The 24,381-nt window shown below is 45.9% G+C and overlaps 1 protein-coding gene across 2 annotated transcripts in view; it reads left to right on the forward strand.

The window, feature by feature from the left end:
* Nucleotides 1–24,381, forward strand: part of vps13d (vacuolar protein sorting 13 homolog D) — a 60,825-nt gene that overhangs the window by 15,711 nt on the left and 20,733 nt on the right. The window contains exons 24-60 of one of the 2 annotated variants that reach the window (XM_036534436.1): nt 1,559–1,741; nt 4,014–4,176; nt 4,577–4,790; nt 5,152–5,323; nt 6,080–6,195; nt 6,359–6,571; nt 7,025–7,296; nt 7,587–7,720; nt 8,404–8,559; nt 8,677–8,875; nt 9,728–9,802; nt 10,032–10,235; nt 10,389–10,478; nt 11,274–11,414; nt 11,984–12,115; nt 12,800–12,874; nt 13,993–14,098; nt 14,307–14,459; nt 14,846–14,981; nt 15,584–15,631; nt 15,931–16,081; nt 16,359–16,575; nt 16,960–17,207; nt 17,299–17,490; nt 17,898–18,024; nt 18,191–18,333; nt 18,416–18,546; nt 18,858–19,033; nt 19,646–19,769; nt 20,371–20,606; nt 21,210–21,312; nt 21,392–21,549; nt 22,422–22,530; nt 22,977–23,147; nt 23,529–23,627; nt 23,733–23,882; nt 24,083–24,232. In XM_036534436.1, coding sequence (XP_036390329.1) covers nt 1,559–1,741; nt 4,014–4,176; nt 4,577–4,790; nt 5,152–5,323; nt 6,080–6,195; nt 6,359–6,571; nt 7,025–7,296; nt 7,587–7,720; nt 8,404–8,559; nt 8,677–8,875; nt 9,728–9,802; nt 10,032–10,235; nt 10,389–10,478; nt 11,274–11,414; nt 11,984–12,115; nt 12,800–12,874; nt 13,993–14,098; nt 14,307–14,459; nt 14,846–14,981; nt 15,584–15,631; nt 15,931–16,081; nt 16,359–16,575; nt 16,960–17,207; nt 17,299–17,490; nt 17,898–18,024; nt 18,191–18,333; nt 18,416–18,546; nt 18,858–19,033; nt 19,646–19,769; nt 20,371–20,606; nt 21,210–21,312; nt 21,392–21,549; nt 22,422–22,530; nt 22,977–23,147; nt 23,529–23,627; nt 23,733–23,882; nt 24,083–24,232 — 5,667 coding nt within the window. The remainder of the gene's footprint in view (nt 1–1,558; nt 1,742–4,013; nt 4,177–4,576; nt 4,791–5,151; nt 5,324–6,079; nt 6,196–6,358; nt 6,572–7,024; nt 7,297–7,586; nt 7,721–8,403; nt 8,560–8,676; nt 8,876–9,727; nt 9,803–10,031; nt 10,236–10,388; nt 10,479–11,273; nt 11,415–11,983; nt 12,116–12,799; nt 12,875–13,992; nt 14,099–14,306; nt 14,460–14,845; nt 14,982–15,583; nt 15,632–15,930; nt 16,082–16,358; nt 16,576–16,959; nt 17,208–17,298; nt 17,491–17,897; nt 18,025–18,190; nt 18,334–18,415; nt 18,547–18,857; nt 19,034–19,645; nt 19,770–20,370; nt 20,607–21,209; nt 21,313–21,391; nt 21,550–22,421; nt 22,531–22,976; nt 23,148–23,528; nt 23,628–23,732; nt 23,883–24,082; nt 24,233–24,381) is intronic. The other variant, XM_036534437.1, reaches the window with a different exon arrangement.

The raw sequence follows: 24,381 nt of genomic DNA on the forward strand, positions 1-24,381 counted from the left end.
ACTGTGGATGGTGGGTGTCTGTGGTGAGAAAGCTTGCCCTTTTTACGACAGCAGAGGTGTTTGTGATCTATCAGCAGTTCTTTTCTTTTGCGGCTTTTAGTGCTGGCCAGTGAAATATCCCACTGGGAGTTTTTTGGGTGACATGTAGGGACGTCAGATCCCACCTCTGTCAAACACCTCTAATACAGGAATCGCCCTGTCTTCTACGATGAAGGTGGATGTTGAGCCCCAGTTCAGGATTGGGTCTAATCCCTGACATTGAACCACTGGTCAGGGTTGGGTCTAATCCCTGCCCCCATGAATCCCACTCCACCACGCTGTTCTCTCATGGTAAAACAGTTAATGATATCTGAAAGGGTGACAGTAATCCATGAAGACAGTACTTAAACCTCTCTGTGGATCTCGTGAATACCAACACAGTTATCTGCCAGCCTCTGTTTCCAAGAGGATGTACTACTAAATGTTAAAAGTCCAATTCTGAAGCAATTCTGAAATGTATTTTTGTTATGTTTTCTGTGGTTTCCTTCTACAGGTCTTTTAAATCTAGATTAATTTAAATCAATAAAGTACCAGTAGTTTCCTTGGAGCTGCAGATGGAGTGAGGTTTGAGTTCACATGTGGATTATCGAGTCCTGGCTTTGGTGGCTTGGTTTGATTCTGCTCAGGTGATCTAAGACGATTAAGAAAGGCTTACTGGGTGAGCGTGATCCGCATTGATCTGGCAAAAGACACTGATTTCTCTGGTCGTACCTTTTTCTCTGCCAAGTCTCACTGCAGTGACCTGGGGGAACATCTTTGGGACTGTCACCAAATGCAAAAGAGAGTAGACACAAGACTAGGTTTTATTTTGTGCCTGTCTCTTAATTCATGTTGTAAGTGGCAGAGGGTATATGGCATTTGTTTCTGTTGGTCATCCGCATACAGTATTCCACATACAACACAGGTAGCATGGCGTCAGTCTTGGACAGGACCAATAGCTGCCGTACGTCACTAATCTAAGTCCTGTTGATGTCGGGGGCAATTAAAGGAGCAAGGGGTGACCGTCTGTTCAGATTTTTGTTAACATTTATAGTTGCTTATAGTTGCTTATAAACGTTATAAAAGTTTTTGAAGGACCATTTGATGACAAATGGTAACACTTCACAAGCTGTTGCATTATGTATTTGCTTCACAGAAACCTTATCAACAGTGTTATCAGCAACAACCTTAACAGTCAGTTACATAGCTCACATACAGTTACCGTTATGGTGATTTAGCAGATGTTATCCAGAGCAGCTTGCATAATGCATATGATAAGATGAGCAGTATTTTTCATGAACAGTAACAGGCACTGCAGTTGTTCATAAAACAATTGAAACTGTGCTGTTTTTGCACAGTGTGCTTTCATACAGCTGTGGTCTGATTTTCTGAAGCAAATCTTAAAAGCGTTTTCTTGTATGAGAGCAGTGCCTCAGCCAGGATTTGAGCTGGGAGCAAGTCAAGGTCATGAACGACCTCAAGGCCATGAACCATCACCGGTTACGTGAATGTGAGTTTCTCCTTTCTGCCTGTCCCGCAGGTGCGCGAGCGTCCACAGCGGGCCTCCCGCGTGCTGCTGGACATCGAGGCGGGCGCCCCGGTACTCCTGATCCCCGAGAGCTCCCGCTCGCCGCGCCTCATCGTGGCCAACCTTGGCCAGCTGCGCGTCCGCAACCGCTTCCTGCCCGCCGGCTCGCGCGGCACCTTCTCCCTTAGAGACAAGGTAGAGAAACTTACCATGGCACATACCTTTTTCCCCTCTCTGGTGAGTCCTGCCTCCTGCTTTCGCCCCCCCCCCCCCCCCCCCCCCCCCCCCCCAGCTTATTCCTAAAGCATTTCCCACCAAGCCGCTGCCACCCGTCAGCGCTCTCTTTCAACAAACAGAAGTAAATCAGAACCGCCTCATGCTCTGAATCCAAAGTGATGTGTTTCGTCTCTGATGGCATTAGTGTTACGAATAAGAGGGCTTTGTTATGACAGATCCTCGTTTGATCACAGTTACGTGGCTAATGCTTTATGAATGAAGGCGTCTCTTTCTCTTTGTCTGGTTTTGACCCTGCAGCCCGTGTGTTATTGAAAAACAGCAACAAATACAGGAGTTTTAAATAAAAGATATCTTTGCTGTCTTCTTTTTTGTCACAAGTTGAAAGTTTAGTTTAATGTTTTCTGCCTTCATGTTTTCCTCTGTTTTAAGTGCATACTTTGTAATTTGTATTGTGAGTGCTTGCCCACTAAATAACTGCATTTGATTAATTGTTTATTTTGGACACTTTACTGGAGTAGCATGATGCATTGAGGTCCTAACTACAACTATCCATATGTAGCTTAGTATGGTTTTGTTCTAAACATCATCATTCTTTTGCAAATGCACTTTGACAATCATCTGTGAAATAGGATGACAGCACATAGCAGGTTATTGTAATGGAATCCATCCATTGCCACTAACATGTAGCCTTTTTGATTTTGTCTGAAGAATTTGATTTTGCATGCTAATTCATACAAGGACACTGCCCATTATAAGGTACTGAGGAGTTGGGAGTTGCATGTGTATTGTGGTGTTCTTCTTTCAGTTTAAGAAAGAGAGGGTTTCTTTTCTTGTCCTCTTTTGGTCGTTTACTTGCACATTTTTAATGACAGTATCATTTTTTCTGGCTTATTAAATATGTTTATTACATTGTACTAGGCAGAGTTACTCAAAAATGGCAGTACAGCCAGTGTGCCTAAACAAAAGCAATTTGCCTTGTGTTTTCCCTAAATTCGAGTATTGCAAAGGTTGGCTTGGATTTCATTTCCAGTGGATTTAAAAGCATATTACAGAAATTGGAAATAAGGTTCCCCCAAATTCTATGGGGAAGGTGTTTTTATGAAAACTGATACTATATATATACATGTAATAATTCCATGTAATAGCGTTACACACAAACATCAGTATTTAAACAGAGTTTAAGTTTAGTTGTTTTTCTTTAGGTACATGGAAAGCTATCAGTGTGAACCAATATGCAATTTACAGAGGAGAAAATTAAATTAATTTTGCTGATCAGTTCTTATTTAAAAAAAAAATACTTTGACCTACAGTTTAAGTCAGTCCTACAACTTAAATCTATTCTCTACGCCTTGGTTTTACACTACATTGCTTGTGCTGTACCTAGAAAACACAGTTGTATTTTACTCTGTACAGTATAGGCTAATCAGCCACGCAATGCACGTAGCATGCCAAGGTATGGATGTTAGCCTTGCAGTTTTGGTATGCAGGAGGTCCAGCCTATAGTGTTGAAGAACTAGGAAAACCAGTCTTCCAAGGTACAGCCATTGTCAGGCTCATAGGGTTATTAGGAATAACTGGCCCTTTAGATGAGAGCTATTAGGTATAGTGCTGGAGCCCTGGAGTTGCTTATTCCTCACAGGTTTAGAAGCCTGATTTTGTGAAATTTAATGTGTGAAGACAGTATTCCACACAGTGTCTACTTACATCAGGATCTCTGCATGGTGTGTCTGGTTTATTGAGTGTTAAGTGTTTTACCATGAAGTTCTGGTACCACAAAAATGAACTTTGTTGCTCTGAGGAAAACAGAAAGTGATTGCTTGTCAAACAGGATTTTAAAAGTCATGAAAACTTTTAAATAATATATTTAAAAGTTTCAAGTTTAGCTTCCAGTTTAAATTTTCTTAAGATCAATACAGTTGTCTCCATATTTCATATGTCAGTTTTATTTTGCTGTGATTTTTGAAGTTTGTCAACGTGGAAACCATTTAAGTGTTTACACAGCGAGCAAGGTGCATGTCTGGGTGCACCAGCTAGATTTCCTTCATCTGATACACCATTACGAACTCAGGAATTCTCGTTAGTCCTGAAAGCACTCTCGGTCAGCAGTGACAAGCCCATTCTCTGATAATCTGCCCGGATCCAGTGCTGACATTATGCCTTTTCTTGTGGTGCTTGTATTGAAGGTCTTCGTGCTGTTTTGGATTTAGCTGACATTCCTCTTTTCCCACAGGACCGTGTGAAGAACACATCATCTGCAGAGTCAGGGAAAGAAGAGGGCGTGTTGGGGAAGGCCGAAGCAGGGGCCTCGGGTAGTACAACTTCCGGCTTCAAGCTAGGCCGGCCCCAGCCTGCTATGGGGAGCATTCCTGAGGCGGACGTACCTCTTAGCCCTGGTGAGCAGCGGGAGAAGTTGTGTGGTGTTTGCAGGTTTAAGTCCTGGCTTTACCCTTGAACAGAGTATTTACCTTGAATTGCTTTATTGAATGGTCATCCCTGTCAGTGGACAATATGTAATTTCCCCAGATATGGCATCTAATCACCAAATAAATGATGATAAAATGTAATGTATTTGTCAAGGGATGCATTTTGATGTATGTATAAATACTTTTGAGTTGACTTGTACCGTGTGTGTATGTCTGCCTGGAAGCATGTCCATGTGAGCTTATGTGCATGTGCACATGTGTGTGTGCGCATTAATCTTCCCCTCTGTCTATGTCCCTGTGCACTCAGATGGAAACTTGTGTGTGCGCCCGCATTAATCTTCCCCTTTCTCCATGTCCCTGTGGTGCTCAGATGGATATGTGTGTCTGCTGGACTGCATCACCCTGGACCTGCAAGAGATGGACATATTCGCCGCGGAGCGTCTGCCGTGCGAGCCGTGGGACAAACCCACCACGCAGCCGGACACAGACCTGCTCTTCCCCTCCTACTCGGTGCGCCGTACAGGGGGCAACCTGCTGAAGGAGCGCTGTCGGCTCAAGCTCAAGGTGGAGAGGAACCTGGACAAGTGAGAGGACCCCCAGCCTTCTAGCATTCACTTTTACCAGATCAGCGCACGTCTACTGCCCCCACGTCCAGTGTCCGCTCTGTCAGACCCCACCGAAGCACTTGAAAGCTCTCAGCAGGACTGCTGCACGCTGATTAGGAAGTGAACTGTGTCTTTGTGTTTCTCCTTTTTCTTTTAGAGCCACTCAGTGAACTCAGGGCGTATCATGTTTGCTTTAGATAAGAATAAAAAGGAGTGTATTTGGCCAGATGTGAAGTCAGCCCTTTCTTTTTAGTTGTAATCTTTTGGCAGGGCTGTGTTTGCTGCATTTCATTAATTTGCTCATTACATCGTTTCTGTCTCTCATGCATCCGTTCCCCAGGGAGCTGAGCCACGCCATACCGGACATGACCATCCATGGGAGCTTGTCCTCAGTGCACTGCTCTCTGGATCTGGACCGGTACCGGCTGATCCGCGGGCTCCTGGAGAACAACCTGGGCGAGCCTGTGGAGGAGTTCCTCAGGCCCTACAACCTGCAGGACCCCAGCACCTATGTAAGAGACATTACGTTACATTTGACCAAAGCACTCTTATCCGGTGACATACATATACATCATCCAGTTATAGAGCTGGATATTTTACTGAAACATTTTGGGTTAACTACCTTGCTCAGGGATACTGGAGCGATACCCTACCTGGGAACCAAGCCCTGATCGTTGAACCACCAATCATTATTAAATTACGGATTAAGACACTCCTTGTAGTGTGAAAGGAGTTTGGCTAAACCAGACTCACTTCAGCATTAATGAGTGTAGTGTGACTCTCGTGTTCTTTATGCCATTCATTACATCATACACTGAGGTCTTTGTATTTTAATGTGCTGTGTTACCTGCGGAAGTCACAAGGCAGTGCGCATGTGACCAGTCTTTAAAATGAAATGACGCCAGCCCTATTTAAGCATCTACAGCTACTGTAATTGCATGTGAAACGCTAGTTCGGTTAACAGGCCTTAACTAGACGAGACACATCCCTTATTTGTTCATTTGAAATGTCACGTGGCTCCAGGTTGAGCAGTAGCACATCAAAAAAGGGCTTGCCAAGAGTTAATATTATGAAAGTTTTGGAAGTGCAGTGTAAAAACACCATTCAATGCCTATGAACACTTTTCAGGCCTACATGCCCTCTTGTGGTAAATCTAGGTATAGCTACCTGCCTGTCCAGTGCATGAGCGAGTGAGTGAGTCAGTGACTTAAGTACTTAAGTAAAAAGCTTTTTTGTGTTTTTGGACTCTGTCCTTTCCTCTCTTCCAGACGGTGTTGAGTGGTGATGTCTTCACCTGCCTCTCCTTCCTTGTTGACATGATGAACGTCAGTTTGGAGCTGCACGACACGCCCAAATCCACAGGCCAGAAGCGCTCTTTGGCCAGGTAATTCATTCCCTTCCAAAATAACAAGCCTCTCATCTTTAAAAGCAAGCTAAGCTTCAGTTCCACCGCAGCTGTTGTCAGGGTTGTTTGGGTTTTCTCTGGTTATGACCTCCATAAGAACAGAAGTAAAGCAGATTTTACTGACGCTCTTTTGCCCCTGTAGGTTTGACTTCATGAAATCAAAGCTGCTGTTTGAGAGTTTCTCCAACGGTTCCAAGTCTGTGAACCTGGTGTCTCACTCCCTCCTGGCGTACGACACCCGCTACACTGGACCCGGGTCCAGCGCTGAGGGCAAGCGGAATGCGTTCGACTGCATCCTGCAGCCCTCCAGAACCGGCACCAACCGGGCCTCCCTCCAGCTGGAGCTTCACTACCGGTACACCTGCAGGATTTTCACCAGGCAGAACAGCTGCAAAGGCCATTAAAAGCCACCTTCACAAACTGAACTAACCTGTTTGAAAAAGAACTGACCTGACCCTAAACAGCACCCATTTTCTTTTCCTGAAAATTATGCTTTACTTCAGCACTTAGTCTTATATAACAAGGAAAATGTTGCTGTTGGACGCATTGCGATAAAGGTCATCTTTTTTATGTTCACTAACATCTGCACAGCCTGTCTGTACTGTGGAAAAAAGAGGCTAAATGTGACGATGAGGAGTGCCTTAAGCTGAACTCTGTTGCATTGTGTTTCATAGACTCGGCTGAAATTATGCTGTTTCAATCATCTCTGGCTTCTTCTCCATACCCCCTTCTCTTTCTCCCTGTCCGTTTTTTGTCGTACTTTCTCTCTCCCATGGTCTTCACCCTCTCACCCTCCCTCCCACTGCAGATCAACCAGAGACTCCTCCTGCTTCACAGTGGTCCTCAACAACCTGCGCGTCTTCCTCATCTTCGATTGGCTGCAGCTGGTGCGGGACTTCCTGAAAATGCCCACGGAGAAGGGCGCGGCCCCACCCAGGCAGCGCTGGCCAAGCGGGAGCAGTGACCCCGGCGCCACGGCTGCCGTCAAGCCCAAGACCGTCAAGAGCGGGGTGGTGACCAAGAGGTCCACTGTGCCAGTCACTCAGGACAGACACCTGGAGGTTAAGATCAACGTGACCGGTGAGATCCGCGGGGCAAACGCCCTGTTAGCATTGAACTAACGCTCATCTCTACATGGGTGTGCCAATGTTTCTGTGATGAATTCAGTGCAGATTGTGGAGCCTTGCTCCTCTCTCATGGATTGTGTCATGCGTGTCAGCTTTAATGCTGTGTCCATCTGTGCTGTTTCTGTTGTGTGGTATTTGCTTTTAGAGCCAAGCTCTTAGTCTTTTAGGTTTTATTGTAGGATGAAGGTTTTGACTGGAAGGCTTAAAGAAATAATGAGTGGTCTGTGGTTTGCTCTGTCTTAGGGACGGAGTTCGTAGTGGTGGAAGACTCGTCCTCCCTGGATACCAATGCCATCATCCTGAAAGGCACTACAGTGCTAACCTACAAGCCACGCCTCCTAGACCGCCCTTTTTCTGGCAGCCTGGCTGGCATTGAGGTTAGTGCAGATGTTATCTGAACAGAGCAGAAGAACAGCAGGCCATCGTTTAAAGACAAAGGCTGTCCGTTGAGGATTCTTGCGTTGCATTTCATCTGTTTTGGTTGGGATCTGGACAGCTGCCATACCACCGTGCAACTCTTCTCTGTCGGCTGAAGTGAAGTAGCTTTGGGCTTGGTTAGGACATGGGTGGGAGACCATCTGAGGAAAAAACAGGACCTCACAGGAGATCAGTGCCCCAGTGCAGTGATGGAGACACAATGCTTTAGGAGATGCCGTCTTTTGGATGATATGTGAAACTACTGGCTCTTTGGTCTTAAAGATCCGATGGCACTTCTTGCAAAGAGTAGGGGGTTCCCAGGAGCCCTGGCTAACTTCCCAACTAGGCTCTTTGTGTATAAAATAGGTCACAATTATAAATACTTTTGTATCCTCATTGCAGTGTTGTTTGCTGGTTTAGTTTTGTATTTGTACAGGGCTAGTGCTGTATCAATCAGCAACAATGCTGTGTGTAGGTTTACTTTATGATTTCTCAGCACAATTCTGTGTGTAGGTTTAGCTCTGTGTTTGTCAGTACAGTGCTGTGTACTTTAGTTTTGTATTTCTCACTGAAGTGCTGTGCAGTGGGTTAGTTCATAAGTCTCAGAGCTATGATGTCACTGTCTTGATATGTCCCTGTGCAGGTGTTCTCTTGCCGGCTGGGCAGCGAACAGGAGACAGCCTTGTCCATCATCGACCCCGTCAATGTTCAGGTGGAGCTCTGTGGAAGCCCCACCTACCAGAGCAGCTCCGGTCTCTTGGACGCCTTCAACATGGAAGACTTTCCCCCGCTACTGGAGGTCAGAACACAACGCAGGGGTGCTAAAGAACCATGAAAGGCCTGTAAAGATTAACTTTAACTCTGCTGAACCAGCCACTGCTGCAGCTCTCCCAACACTAGTGTTTTGCTGCCACAGATCCAGTTCCCTGCCCTGGATATCCGTCTCTCCTACAACGATGTCCAGCTCTTCCTGGCTATTGCCAAGTCCATCCCCACATCTGGCTCCTTGAGTCAAAGCGATGCCGCGGCCACAGAGACAGGCACATCCTCAGCCGGCTCTGACCCCACCACCAGTCAAAAGGACCTCTTCAGGCATAAGACAGAAGCTCTGTTAGGTATGTGAGCATGCACGTTGCAGGAATTCAAAGTTTCTCATCTTTCGTGATGTGAAAAATTTCACTCTGTGTATCACATTTTATGAATTTTTCCAGCTAGCGTTTGAAATGGTTGTAGTAATGTAGTAATGTAGTGTAATAGCATGGCGATAGTCCACCTCCTTGACAATGTATTTCTGTGCAAAGATGTCCTATGTCATATTGTGATTCAGTGAATGATGAGGTAATGACCATGTGTCACCCACATAGAGATAAGTCCCATGTATGATGTATATTGCACATACGTACAGTATCGTCTTCCACAATGCACCCTATAAAAATGTAGCTGTTACCTGTCCTATCGAGAGAGATGCTTTGGTATGTTTAAGCTGCTCCCATCAGTGTCAAAATACTATCCCAAAAATATATTCATATCTCAAGCCATTTATGTTGAAATATTTTATTCCAGGAAGATGTTAAGAGATGTTTTTTGTTAAAGAAGTTGTTTTTTGTATCATGGTATAAAATGTATTCACAAAAATATTTTTATGTTTCCTAAAATTTAAAAAAACCTTTTTTTCCATGGTTTTTTTTTTCATAGCATTATCAGTTACCTACAGATTAAGATTAGTTATCGTAAAGAGAAAACAGCTGCATTTCACTCATTAAGACAGACAGAAAACCCAATAGCCAAGTGTTGTCCCGGCTGATGCATGAGCACGTCCCCTGGACAGTGTTGCAGTCTGCTGTGCCAGACAAACCTCATGATGCCGCCTCTGCTCAGTCAGCGTGCAGAAACCACTGCACATTATAGTGAAAGACAGATGGGGTGTAGCTTTCAGACTGAATTAACAGTGTTGGGCTTGTTTCCAGAGAGCCAGCTGTCGAGGCTACAGGACCTGGGCTTCAGAAAGGAGGACTGCAAACGGGCCCTCGTCCAGTGTAAAGGTAAGGCCTGCTTCCTAAGTGCAATGATGTAGGTGCATCCTCATCCCTTTCACCTCATATTTATCTATTGCGGTCATTAGCTGTTTGATGCTAGCGTATACCCTGAATGTTCCATGTAATTCTTTGGCTGTCCTAAATAGGGCTTTGCAAGCAGGCTTGGTGCGTTACTGAATGTGTATGAAGACAGCTGTCGTTGGGTTTGCTCTGATTTGCTGTGGCATGTTTGCAGGACAACTGGATCAGGCTGCTACATGGCTGCTGGAGAATGCCGAAGCAATGACATTACACTCTGGGGGCGGGGCTGACTCTGGGTCAGCCAGTCACTCTTCGCCACCCCTGTCAGGAGTGGAAGTCAAAGCGGAGAGTGTGTGCATCTGCTTCATTGATGACTGCCTGGACTGTGACGTCCCGCTGGCCGAGCTCACCTTTTCTCGTGAGTCTCACATGCTCCCAGCAGTGTATCTGCAGCGGGGTGATTGTTTTCTAATTCACTGTGCTTTTTCACAGGTGCTCCTAAGCAGGGGGTTTAAGCACAGAGACGTGTCACTGCCCTCACTGGTCTCACTCCATCTTGTTGTCATTGCAGGGCTATACGTTTTGCAGCGCATTGGATCTACACAGGAGGGCAATGCCAGTTTCACACTCTCTGGAGATTACTACAATAGAGAACTTTCAGGTGATGCTCACCTCCACTTATTTACTGACTTTGATTTACCCCCTGGGTCAAGAATTGGCATCTGGCGCTGATGCCTCAGGGTACAGTGGTGTGAGGCTGAGAAGCCACAATAGCCTACATTCAGTTTTCTGTATTGACTGACGATTATCACAAAATTTTACAGCATGTATTAAAAGTGTAATGATTATTTCTTAGGCTCCACATCATCCTTGTCATCATTAAGCACTGGATAACGGGATTGCTGTTCATTTTATTTGTAGTAATGTGATTTGTTTTGGATTCTGTGATCTACTGACTGATATATGTGGTAATATACTTGGCTTCCTTTGTCTAGTCAGGTTGCATAAGTTTACGTAAGTTAGGGCTTGAGTAGTATTATGGTCACACTCACTGGACTGGGATTGTTGTTAGCCTGGTCTGACACTGTAGCTTTTTCATCTTCAATGGATACACATGTTCTATTGTGCTGGGAGTCACTCTGGATAAGAGCGTCTGCTCAATGAATGTAATGTCATGTAGTGGATGAAATTAAGCCTGATTAACATGTACGTATGAGCACGCTATTACTAGTTAGCTGCAATATGTATTTGACCTTGTCTCAGTGGCCCTCAGAAGCTCAAGCGCACTTCTGTTATCCAGCATGATAATGTAAAACAGTAGTGCTGACCACACATCAACACAATATTATTGTCCAGTGCACATTTGGGAATGCTGTCCTCAGACACGCGGAGCCTGTGCTCTCCATGCTGTGCGGTCCCGGGAAGTGCTTAACCTGTGTTCTCTGTGCTGCTGCAGGTTGGGAGCCTTTCATTGAACCCTGGCCCTGTTTCCTTACCTGGCAGCAGCAGGCCGCAGGACGCCTCCACCCGCCACGCCTCAAAATGGGGGTCCGAGCCAAGCAGAGACTGGACATCAACATCACCTCTGTCTTGCTAGGCACGTACGGCTCGTAGGAAAATGGCCATAATCAAGGCCGCGGCAATCTGCTAGTAGAGGACCAAGTGCTTGAAAAAATATGACCCTCTGGGTAGTTATCAAAAATAGCCCTCAAGACATAGTTCACCTCCCTTTCCACTTCCACAGAATAAATATGCTGAATAAATATGCTGGCAAGGGAATGAAAATTAGAGATAAGAACCCGTGGCATTATTCTGAATTAGCCATAGCCATTAGCCATTTAATGTGCTGAGACTGTAAAAATAAATGAAATTTAATCCTGGCATGTATGCAAACCGGGCTCAGAGTCATACCCGACTTGTGATTGGTGGAGAGACTCGTGGACACAGCCTGGAAGATCTTAAATGAGCTGAGAGAACTGACAGCTGAAGGCTGTTTTTCATGAGATTCCAGGTGTTGACAGTCTAAATTCTGCAACTGAAATGATGCCTCTAGTTGCCGCAGTTTCTTGACGTCATAGCCCTTTTTGCAGAAGCCAGTCATGTCGATTTCTTTTGAAAGGGTATGGTTTCTCACTCAATGCCATGGCCTCTTCTCTTGTCCCACAGAGCAATACAGCACCACCAAGAGCTCCTGGCTGGCTGATTACTGTAAGGAGAAAGTGGAGGAGCAGCCCACCCAATCGGCCGCTGCTCTGTCCTGGATGGGATCCTCTGTGGACCCGCCCAACTTTGGCCAGAGTGAGTCTTTGGGCTCCACAGCTGGGACACAAAGCCAAATGGGGGATTTATCTCCAGCTTTTAAAGCAGCTTATTCTGGCCTCCTGAAACTTTTAAATGGCCTTTGCCAGCACTTTGAGAAATGAGTCTATTCTGTTGTGTTTTCTGGGTTTCCAGTATTTGCCAAATCTGTTACTCCTGTTCCAACAAATTTTACGCCATTGTAGTGATGGACATTGTCAAAATGTATCTGTCAATGTTACTGTTGCATCCATCAAAGATGCACATTTTGGGTGGACATTTCAGACACACGTCATTTTCAAAGATTGCAGTAGGAGCCAAATTTTAGCATTACATCTTTATTCACAATTTACTCCATCGGATAAGTAGTGCAGTGGATCAACATTTAAAGCTGACATTTGAACATAATGACACAAATTTGTGCAGACTGAAAAATGGCATTAATTTTTATTCACTTTTTTATCAGTTAACATTGTGGTTTTTTTGGAAAAGGATGGGGAATTGGCATTTAATGGCAACCCTGCAGAGTTTGTGTTAGCATAGAGCTTTTAAATGTAGTAGTGACACAGCAGTGCAGCTCTGACTAGTGCTCTGGTTCCCGTTCCACTAACCGTGTGGCCTTGTTTTCTTAACTGCAGTGTGCTGTCCTGCATGTGTCTGTCCTGTCTGTCTCTCCACTGTTAGGTCTCCCTCTCTCCTGCCTTAGAACTAGGAGCACTGCCAGCTTGACTTGCCTTGAGCAGCAGATTCATGCCAGAGGTACTGTTCTTAGACAGTGCAGCAGGCCTCAGCATTGGCTCAGCTTCAGTGCTTGGGAGACCCGTTGTTTTCCCAACAAAAGCAATGTCATGACCTTCAAGATTAATCTCCATGATTTTCCTTTCTTTCTATGTGTAACTCCCATGTGTTTTCTTTCTTTGTATTTCACTCACATTACTAACCCTCTTAGCATTCAGCAAAAAAAACGCATCCCCCCCAGGCTTTGTAATAACAGCTCATTCGTTCTCTTGTGTTAAACAAAGGCCATCCTTGCTTGTAAGGGGAAATGTCAGTGCAATATGGTATGAATTATTATCTGCCTAGTTCATATATCAATATAAGGGAAATATTCATCCTTGATCATCTCCGGTCAGCTGCAGCTGTGGTAATGTAAGTTAGTGTGATTGTGATTGTCTCCTGAACAAAACCGAGTCAATCAGAAGTCTCCAGACTATACCACTCATTGTCATTGACTTTTGTGTGAAGTGCCTTGTTATACATCCTGTCAAAAACATCCCCCTTCCATTGCTGATATACAGCTTTCCATTTTCTCACACTATACAGATTTGTTTATACTGTATATGTATATATATATATATATATATGTATATATATATATACCTTACAGTAATGTCATTACCCATTTGTATGTTACATATTTTCTGAAAAGTCAGCACTCTAGTTCATATAGATTTATATTCATTATACCTTAACATGAATTTGTATATGTTAACTCTGGTCTGGCAGGCTGTCCCTCAGAGTTCATCCTTTTGACAGTTGTGAGACCAAGGGTCTTTACATTTACATTTACATTTATTCATTTAGCAGACGCTTTTATCCAAAGCGACTTACATAGGTTACAGTTCTTTACAATGTTATCCATTTATACAGCTGGATCTTTACACTCAAGCCTAACCTGCACACCAGTTACAGCAGCTGTAACATGAATCAGTGACCAGAGGCGTAATTATCCACAGACAGAAATGTAGTGGGCTGCCAAAGGAGCGCTCAGAAGGGACCCTCGTTAATGTTGGCGGTGGGCTGAAGTGGCAGGCAGGTGCCTGCTCTGGCCAGACATGCTGGGTTGACGTGCCCACTCTTCCCTTGCTGATTTACAGCGGACGTGAAGCTGTCCAAGAGAAGGCAGCCCTTCATACCCTATGCCCTGCGGAACCACACCGGCTGCACCATGTGGTTCGCCACCCTCACCACCACGCCCACCAGGTGACCCCCTGCCCCCCACCTTTATGTCACCACCCACTGCCCAGCCATTAAATAGCTTTGACTGAAACATATATGTATGCATGGCCAGGAGACACAATCCATTAATATATACTCTGTGTGAGGTTGTCACAGATGGTAATATCCAGCCACATCAGCCCCAGTCAGAGTCACTGACACATGCAGGTAACAGGTATGCTCTTGCCCACAGGGTGGCGCTGTCCCACAGCGGGAGTGCCGACTCCATTTCTGACACGCACGGGCCCGGCACGGACGACACCCACAATGTCAGCCAATGGAGAGAGGTGCTTCCCGGGGAGGAGATTCCGTTTGAGTTTGAAGCTCGTGAGAAACTGAGGCACAGGTGTGTTATGAAAGACTTCTTCAGCATATTTTTTCTGAAGTTAATACAGCATTAATACCAGGCATACTATCAGATGTAACTCTGTGAATCCTGAACTGCAATGTCATTGTTTTCCTGGCTTGCAGTGATGTTTGGAATGGTTCCTCTTCAGTAATTAGTGTCTAAGAGAGCCTGTGGCCATGTGAATTAACGCATTTGCAGTCTTAATAGTTTAATGGGCGCAGAGAATCGGTTCTTGGTTCACAGTGTTTTCAGTAATCAGGAACAGTCTGGGTTTAAATAATGAGCTGTCTGTGTGGATTAAAGTTCCACTTGTATGCATTGCAGAGTAAAGTGTTTTTGTATACATCCGTGTGTGTGTGTGTGTGTGTGTGTGTGTGTTCTAGACACACCCATGAGCTGAAGCTCCACCAGCTGCTGGTCCGGGTCGGGGGCTGGGAGCAGGTGAAGCCTGTCTCGGTGGACAAAGTGGGAGTGTTCTTCCGCTATGCCGCCCCCGACCGCAATAACCCCTCCAACACGGTGAGTCACAGCTGTGGACCGTGAGCTGGGCATGGCTTCAGCATCCCAGAGCCATATCTATGGTTTTAGACTTTAGCAAGGTGTCAGGGAGTTCGTTTCCAGCTTTTCCCATTCAGTCTAAGATGTTTGTTTTTTTCTGTTCTTTTATTGGCTTTGGAAGTAGTGCACTGTAAAGCACTCTAATTGCTTTACAGTCCAGATTGTAGGTCTAGATTGTATAGACCAAATAAAAGCTAACGGTTATTATTATACAGCTATTGCTGATTAAATTATATTTGAAGTATGCAGGTCTGCTTGTAAGCTCATGCTTTCTCATATATGCTCTATTGCCGCGTTTCAGTGGAAGAATCACTTAAATATTGAGCAGTTCATCACAGAATTTTCACCTTTATTAATATCATTTTCTCTTAATATCATCATTCTCTTCAATAGATCTACATGCATATTAATTGAGCACAGTATGCATTATTGCTTTGAGGTCTATGAATAAATGTCGACAAAGGCAATAAAAAACAATGAATTGCCTGCCTGTATATCAGATTTATGATCTTGAGTTTGTGTGTATAAATTTGGACACTTACTGGCTCTGTGTTGCCTTGAAGGTTGGCAGCCCAATCAGCAGAACCAATATCATCCACCCCCACGTTTATGTAAGTTGCCTATAAATAAGTTCCTCATATTATCAGTGTAATTCATTGCCCTCAATCCAAGCAAGTGCTGGAATTCTACTCATATTAATTTCACTGAAAAACTTTACTGATGCTGATGTTTCCCATTGCTAGTGCTAGTGTGGTATGGTACATTATTTTATTTTAATGTTATATTACATAATTTTTCATGGATCACATGCTTTGTGCCGCAGTAAGCTGTGGTGTTCTTGAGCAGGCAGTTGACAGCCGTGCTTCTCTTCATTGGTGCATGTTGAGCACTGTCTCCCCTGTCTGTCCAGTTCTCCGCTCTTCCTCCTGTGAGAGTGGTCTTCGCCATTACCATGGAGGGCAGCGCCCGCAAGGTCATCACAGTGCGCTCCGCCCTCATGGTCAAGAACCGGCTGGAGGTTCCCATGGAGATACGCCTGGACAGCCCGTCAGCTCCAGACAGTGAGTAGGCAGGCCTCACGGACCCTGCCCCATGACACTGGGCCAATCCTCTGCTGTGAACTCTGCTGTGAAAGGGCAGGTCCAAATTGTCTTAAGTGGCAGGTCTTGAAATTATGCTCATATTCTCTTGGCCTCCCTCTGTTTTTTTGATAAGTCCTTCCTCAATTTTTCTTTGTTACTGATAAATATGGTGGGAAAACTTTCAGTAAGGGACATACATTCAGTAACATCTTAATAAATATATCATAATTCATTTTCGTGTGGTTGTCCCCCATAGAGCCGGTGGTCTTGCCCCCCATCCTGCCAGGAGAGGCACTGGCTGTGCCCCTGCACCTCACATCCTGGAGGCTGCAGGCCCGCCCCAAAGGCCTGGGCCTGTTCTTCTGCAAGGTGCCCATCCACTGGACCAGCGTGGAGAAGCCGGGCGAGGTCAACAGCAGCAAGCGGGAGTGCCAGTCCACTGACTTCGATGACACCCTCAGACGCAGTTTCAGGTGACACAGCGTGAAATGGTGGGGAGTTGAGGTCATGCCAGTGACAGCCCCAAATGCAGCTTCACATGCAGTGCAGCGCTAGAGGGTACAGGACACAGTTGTTTGAGAGCATGACCAAGGAACTGTACCCTTGTTTTGTCAGACCATGGCTGTTATACTCTTAACCAAAGTGCTTAGTCTAAACTGCTTTAAAAAAATGACAAACTGTGTAAACACATTTGAAAATGTAAGCTGTGTGAATTGCCTTTGATTTGGGCATCAGCTAAGCATGTGAATAATTATCGTTATATTCCTGGAAGCAATCCTTGAAACAGTTTGAGGTTTATTTTCCCAGCTTGTTTGTGTATTTCCTTCCATTTTCACGGTTTGCTTTTTTCACTCCAGATTTTGCGTGGTGATAAAGAAGGAGAACTACCCAGACCAGCAGCCTGCCAAGACTGTGTCGGGGGGTGCCAAGCAGATATACCGCCAACCGGGTCACACCATCTACCTGCTGCCCACCTTAGTGCTGGCCAACCTGCTGCCGTGTGACCTCAACTACTACATCAAGGGCACCTCGATCAAGGGCTCCATGAAGCCTGGCAAGGAGGCCGTGCTGCACGCGGCAGACACGTCTCAGAACATGGAGCTGGGTGAGGAGCCCATTGTTGCCAGTGTGCCCCGCTCATTTAGACTGATCTGAAGTCAGTTGGCGGACTTAGGATGGCCTCTTTCTGTTCCCAGGGGTGCTGCTGGAGAACTTCCCTGTGTGTAAAGAGCTGCTCATCCCTCCGGGGACTCAGAATTATGTTGTGCGCATGCGACTCTACGACACCAACAAGCGCCTGCTGTGTCTCACCATCCGCATCGTCCTCCGAGCTCAGGGGGCGCTCAAGATCCTCATCTCTGCCTCCTACTGGCTCATCAACAAAACCGGTACACTGTGGCTGACCTGAGGTTCAGCCAACTAGACTGTTCTCAACTACAGCTCAAGTCAATATTTTTTAAAAATCCAAGTTTACATGAGAAAATGAATCCAGGGAAAGTGTTTGGCTGGACGTACCAAACATTTATGAGTCTTACTTACAATGGCCATTGACGTGTTATATGCTCTGTACACATACATGCAAACTCTTTTGCACATTAAAAAGGAAGCTGCTGAGAGGTTGTTCAAAGAACAGCCTTCGGGGCCCTTAAATTTTAAATTTAACAAAAAACAAGTATATACATATTCTATAACCTATTTTAATGTAGCTCTCTAGCTTGTGCTCAATATTGCTATGCATCCAGGTGTGGGCTGGTTGTGTTGACAGCGCTGTTTTCTCACTCCGGGAACTTCCCAGGGCTGCCGCTGATATTCCGTCAGGACAATGGGAAGACGGACGCTGCTGGGCAGTTTGAGGAGCACGAGATGGCCAGGAGCCTCAGCCCCCTCCTCTTCTGTTACACGGACAAAGAGCAGCCCAACATGTGAGTGTCCCACCCACCAGACCACAAGTCTCAAGTCTCCGCCCCGAACCCTGAAGGCTGTGGATTCAATCCCCAGCTGTGACCACAGATAACCAGGATCAGCTCCAGACCGTGAGCCCCATGGCTGAGGCAGTAATCCCTCTCTTTGCCTCTCTTGTCTGGACAGGTGCACAATGCGGATTGGGAAGGGGATTCATCCGGACGGAGTCCCGGGGTGGTGCCAGGGTTTCTCTCTGGATGGGGGCAGTGGGGTGAGAGCAGTCAAGGTCATCCAGCATGGGAACAGGCCGGGACTCATCTACAACATAGGCAAGTAGATGCCTCAGTACAGCCAGTACCAACATTGCTCTTTATCAAAGGTCAAGTGCTGACACCAAGGCTCTGATTACAGGCATCAACGTGCGGAAGGGGAAGGGTCGCTATCGGGACACCCACATTGTGACCTTTGCCCCCCGCTATCTCCTGGACAACCGGTCTTCCCACAAACTGGCTTTTTCACAACGGGAGTTTGCCAGAGGAAAGGTAAATTATGCACTCCACTTGAATTCAGCATAGCCAGGATTCTGATGTCGGAGCTTAAGAAACTGTCCCAGTTTTCCCATTCGAAAAGCAAAATAAAAATCCAAAAAGCCTAATTTCTAAAACAGACTCAAATTTTGCCACACCTGAAACCTCTTTCGTATAGTATGTGATGGGATTGTTTAACATAGAGTGCCACAGTGTAACCTCAAGTGCTGATCATACCATTGTTAGAGGTTCCTGATAGTTCCTGATAGATTGTAGAATTGAGGAATTCTTGTGACGCACACGGTGTTGGCGTCTTTGTGTCACAGGGCACAGTGAACCCGGAGGGCTACATCTCCACCCTGCCCGGCTCCAGCGTAGTCTTCCACTGGCCCAGGAACGACTACGACCAGCTGCTGTGTGTTCGCCTCATGGACATCCCCAACTGCACCTGGTCAGGGGGTTTCGAGGTCAACAAGCCCAAGTCCTTCCACGTCAACATGAGGTACTGAACCCAGATCAGTCTGAAAAGCACCTGACACATTGTTTTTTTCTTCCTGGTTTCCAGGAGATATTTTGGATCAGAGTTGCTGCGTGAAGTCAGTTTGCAATAAATCTGTATGTACATTACATTAATGTCGGTACTTTTTTAGACAAAAAACACAAAGATATATCTTTGTAAAGTAGCAGCTATCTGGCTGATTTGCATTAGAGATATTCCTGATGATTGTCATGGCCAGAGAGGCATCAGCTGTCTTTATGCTGTCAGTATTTCCAAATGGTTTTACTGTTATTAGAACGATAAGCACACATTTTAAGAGTTTAGATTATAAACATTCATAAGCAAACTCGTTCATGAAAAAAATACTAAAAAAACAATGCAAAAGAGAAATGCAAATGCATATTAGCTGGGCTGAAGAATTTAGCACTGTTTTTGAACTAAGTGGAAGTACACTCTGAAACAGATGGTAGTCAGCTCAATCTGCTGGAAGCTTCATGGTTTGCGAGTACTTGACATGACAGCCATGTACATTTGGCAGGTATGGCAGAGTCACATGTATGTAATTACCCACTGTGGGTACATGATGTAATCGTTCATGAAGCTTACCTTCTCCAGGGACACTCTGGGGAACTGCTTCTTCCTGCGTGCCGAGATTGCCCTGAAGGGGGCGACGTACCAGATCTCCTTCTGCGACACGGACCAGCTGCCCCCGCCGTTCCGCATCGACAACATTTCAGAGGTGAGAAGCCCTCTGTAAATCTGTCAAATCCTGCAATGCTGCTTTAACACGCCAGTCTGCGCAAGAGTTCCATACAGAGTCATCTTTGTGACACATCACCTAATATACAGAGAATATCAAAATATCCCTTCTACATGATTTAAAAATCAGGGAATCTATGTATGATTTTGCACAACATGAAATACAGAATTAAATTTTGCTTTTTTTAAGCTGAGAGACTTGGGCTCCATATGGGCTGTTTCTAATGTGTGAAGACAGCTGTGAAGTCACTGCCAAAATATGGTATGAGCTTATTCACCTTGTGAATAACATGCTGTCAGATAAGTGGAGCATCTCAATGAAAGGATACAGTTAACAAGTGTAGGGAAGTGTAGGCGTTTTGCTTGAGCAACAAATGGAAGACAGCAAAACAGATCACATCAAACATCACTTTTCAAGGCACAGGAAAGTTTAAACTTGAACGAAACATAACATTTCAAACAAGACTCTATCCAATGTCCTTTACTGAAGGATCAAAGATCAGACTGGCTGTAGTGGCCCCTCAGATCCACCCCGTCCTAGCTGTGCAAGAGTTAATAACTGTGTGTCTGCTGTGCCACAGGTTCCCATTCAGTTCTGGCAGCACGGTGTGGCGGACATGCGCCTGCACACGGAGGTGAAGGCGGGGTCAGTGCTGGACTACGCCTGTGACGAGCCCACCCAGCCTCCTTACCTCGTCCTCACGGTCAAGGGGGCGGGGTCCTCCGAGGTCACTTCCGACATGAACTTCTTCAGGGAGTACAACAAGCTGTACTACGAGAACTTCATCTACATCGCCGCCACCCACACCTTTTCGCAGTACGTCCACAGCCAAGTCTCACACAAACATTGTGTAACCCATATTCAGGAGGGTCTGTGTGATGTCATAATGTATGATGTATATAGCGGTGTTGAGTCATGACCGTATGAGATAAATCCAGGTATCCAGAACAGGGCTGCTCTGGTGTTGGAGTGCTGTTCAAAGAGAGCAGTTTTTCCAGCTCTCTTTAAACCATCACAGTCACAGAACTGGAGAGAGGCTGAGGTTTAATAAACATGCTGAATAGTTAAATCATAGATTAAGTTCCTGGCAGGAACCAAAGTTTGTGTGCACTGTGGTTCTCCAGGACCTGGGTTGAGTTGCATTGCTCTCGAGGATAGGTCTACAATAACTATTGTAGTTAACCTTATCAGTGTTAGAGAAGTAGGAACTCTACACTCTGCTGTCGTGGCTAGCTAACTGGAAGTTTGATTCTATTAGAGACACTGAAGACAGCTCTTCAGAAAACAGTTTGACAAGCTCATTTGGAGTTCACATTTAGCTCAGAAGTGCTCAGTGGATGTGCATTTGCATCCCTTGATGCATAGGTTGAATAGGATGCGTAGCTTAGAAACAAAGCCAGTGATGAGATGTGATTGCAGGGACGCTGGGAAGTGGCCGGTGGGCAAAAAACGGGCCGTGAGCTGCGCGGAGCTGGTGCTGGATGTGGAGACGAAGACTCAGAGAGTCATCCTCAAGAAGAAGGTGAGGAGACGCCCGCACACTCTCAGAAACTGCACAGAAGGCGAGTATTCAACCTTATCTTACTCCTTGTCTGTCTCAGGAACCGGGCAAGCGCTCTCAGCTGTGGAGAATGACGGGTACAGGAATGCTCTGCCACGAGGGCTCTTCCCCGCCACAGAGCAAGCCCGCCCAGCCACGCCCCCTCAATTCCTCCCTTGTCCTGGACATTGCGGGATTAGCGGCTGTCACTGACAACAGGTGGGAGTTATTAAGGTCGAATTGTCATGGTTTTGTTCCCAGAGCAAATTATCCAGAGAGTAGTTGCCTTTTAACACATTGTCACCTCTCTCCACTATCACTAACACTATCTTCTGTCTAGTCTCTGTTGTAGTCTTCCTGTCTTTTTCTCCCTCTCTGTTTTGATTTCTTTCTCTGCTATTCTCTATCCCTTTCACACACTTTTTTACTTGGTTTTACTTTCTCTCTCTCTCTCTTTGTTTCTTTATGTCTTCCCCCCCCCCCCTTCCTGAAATAGCTAGAACCAGAAGCAGGTCACCCCTGTTATCTAGGGGTGGGAGAGGAATGCCTCCTCTGTCAGGCTATGGAAACAAAGTTTTTCAAAGTTTATCTTTGAAAATATTTAACTTTATCACACCTCTTTGTTGAATGTGCTCACGAAGGGGTCCTGCTCCAAGTGGTTAGGGGGGAGGTGTCAGTGTTTGGGGGAATATTTTCTCTTGGGGATTGTTTATTTATGTATTTAAAGTATAGGAGAGGAGAAGAGGAGAAGAATTGTGCTATTGAACTTTGTTTGGTCAAGCCAAGATGGCAATATGGCAGTGCAGAAATTTCAGGGAGGGGTTCAACGAAACGATCCTGTAGAGTTTTAAGAAGATTTGAGTTGACCTACTGTTCATTGATTAAGGACTTGGCTGCTTTCAAGGATTCATGGGAAGTTGAGGAGTGCATTTGTGGGGTGGTTGAGGATCGGGCACTGAAACTTAATTTTTGAGTCCTCCTGGAGGGTTGTATTTTTTGGATTTCATTCTATTTTTCCTTTCATTTAGGTTAGAAAATAAACGTGAGACACCAATAACATACATGGAATTCCTTGCTCCCTCTCTGTCCAGCTATGAGCCCCTCATGCTGAGGAGGCCGGACCCCCGCCGCAGCACCACCCAGACGTGGCACTTCAGCTCCGGCATGCTGACCTGCGGCCTGCCCAGGCTGGTGGTGCAGGTCAGTCCCTTCCGCTCAGAGACCTGAATGGGGGACTGTTTCTTATGTTACACCCACAGTGCTATGCTCGGTCTCATACTCACACAGCCATATGTGCCCTTTCACATAGTGGCCGACGAACCGGGCTGGTGACCAGCTTTGATTGGCAGGTGGAGCACTGTAGTGTACCATTGAGCGCATTGTGTAAATTGATATTAAGTGCTTTATTAAATGAATTGTTTTGGCTGATAAATGGGTGCATAAAATGAATAGTATGTAAATATAAAAAGTATATATACAGGATATATTAATATGTAATATAAAAATTATATTAATAACACTGATCACCCTGGTCTCCATGCAGTCCCAGCATTGAGTTTCCTGAGTCTGTCTCTGTTCGTAATATTTTCTGCCATGCTTCTTAATTTGTTGACATAACCCCTCTCCCCATGTGTTCTGTCCCCCAGGTGAAGGGCGGGGTGTCGGGTCTGTATGACGGGGCGGAGGTGGTTCTGGGGCCAGACTCCGGCCTACTGGACCTGCCTCCAGAGCAACAGTTCATCAATCAGAAGATGCGTCCCGGGTCGGGGGTTCTGTCGGTCCAGGTTCTGCCTGATGGGCCCACTCGGGTCCTACAGGTGAGACAGTGTGTTCTTCTCCATCTCTCCATCCCCCTTCCACTGCGCTTGTTTCACTTACTCTGCATCCCAAGGGTTGATCAATGCTTGACTCCACTACTGTTATTTAACAGTGTTCCTGATCCCTGGTCCCTGAAGCATGTCTCTTTATGTTGGTGTCTGTTCTCTCTGAGTCCTCTGTTAATTAGGCTTGACTCAGTATACCAACAGTACACCAGGCAGATGGTCCTCAGAGTGGTGTTCGATAAATGTGTTGGTCATGTCCAGGCAAGCAGTGGAGCGAATTGGGCACCCTGTAAATCTCCATCCTTTCTCATGTCACACGTATACTAGAGACACACAGAAGTGGTAGTCCTCACACATGCCATGTGCCATTTTCAGATCAGCGACTTCAACCAGCGGCGAATAAATCGCACCTCTCCCAGCACTGAAGAGGACAAGGAGAACAAACAGAGGAAGGTCCCAGAAGAGGAGCTGGAGGTACCCCCCCCCCCCCCCACCTTCACATAATCCCATTTGCTGTAGGGCTTAGTGGAAAGTACTGGAAGTTGAGGACCTTGTGTCTGTCTGTCTCTGTCCGTCTAGGTGGTAGTGAGCCTGGAGGAGGGTGTTGGGCTCTCTTTGGTCAACAAGCTGCCAGAGGAGCTGGTATTCACCACACTGTCAGGCATTGATGTCCACTTCACACGAACCGCTGCCAACGAGGTGCTGGAGCTCAGCATACAGAACATCCAGGTAACCTTCAGGGCCGCATAGCTGTCTTAGAGTTTAGCTGTAATCCACTCATATGGCTGAATATCTACTGCAGCATTGCCCGTTAGCTATTTTACCATTGGGGGAGCAACAGCAGTGCAAACCTGCACACCCAATACTCTTCCAAGTCCCAGCATGCCATGGTGCTGAGACCTGTCTTTTTCCTCTCGTCTCTTTGCCAGGTGGATAACCAACTGCTGGGCACCACCCAGCCAGTAATGCTGTGCGTGACGCCCAGCTCCAGCGAGAGCAGCAACATGGACACAGGCCCTGCCCTGCAGGTGAATGCTGTCAAGGTTCCCAGCAGTCTCATGCTGACTGACCTCTTCAAGGTGAGCCCCCCGAAACCCAGCTCTCCCCCAAATTCCACAGGAGTACCAGAGCAGAGACAGTCACAAGGGGTGGGAGACTAGGTCTCTGTTGTACAACTCAGCTGGTTTTCTTTAATTAGTCCATCCATGTTTTTTCATACTTTTACAAT

The sequence above is a fragment of the Megalops cyprinoides genome, chromosome 7, assembly GCF_013368585.1.
Source record: "Megalops cyprinoides isolate fMegCyp1 chromosome 7, fMegCyp1.pri, whole genome shotgun sequence".
NCBI lineage: Eukaryota > Metazoa > Chordata > Actinopteri > Elopiformes > Megalopidae > Megalops > Megalops cyprinoides.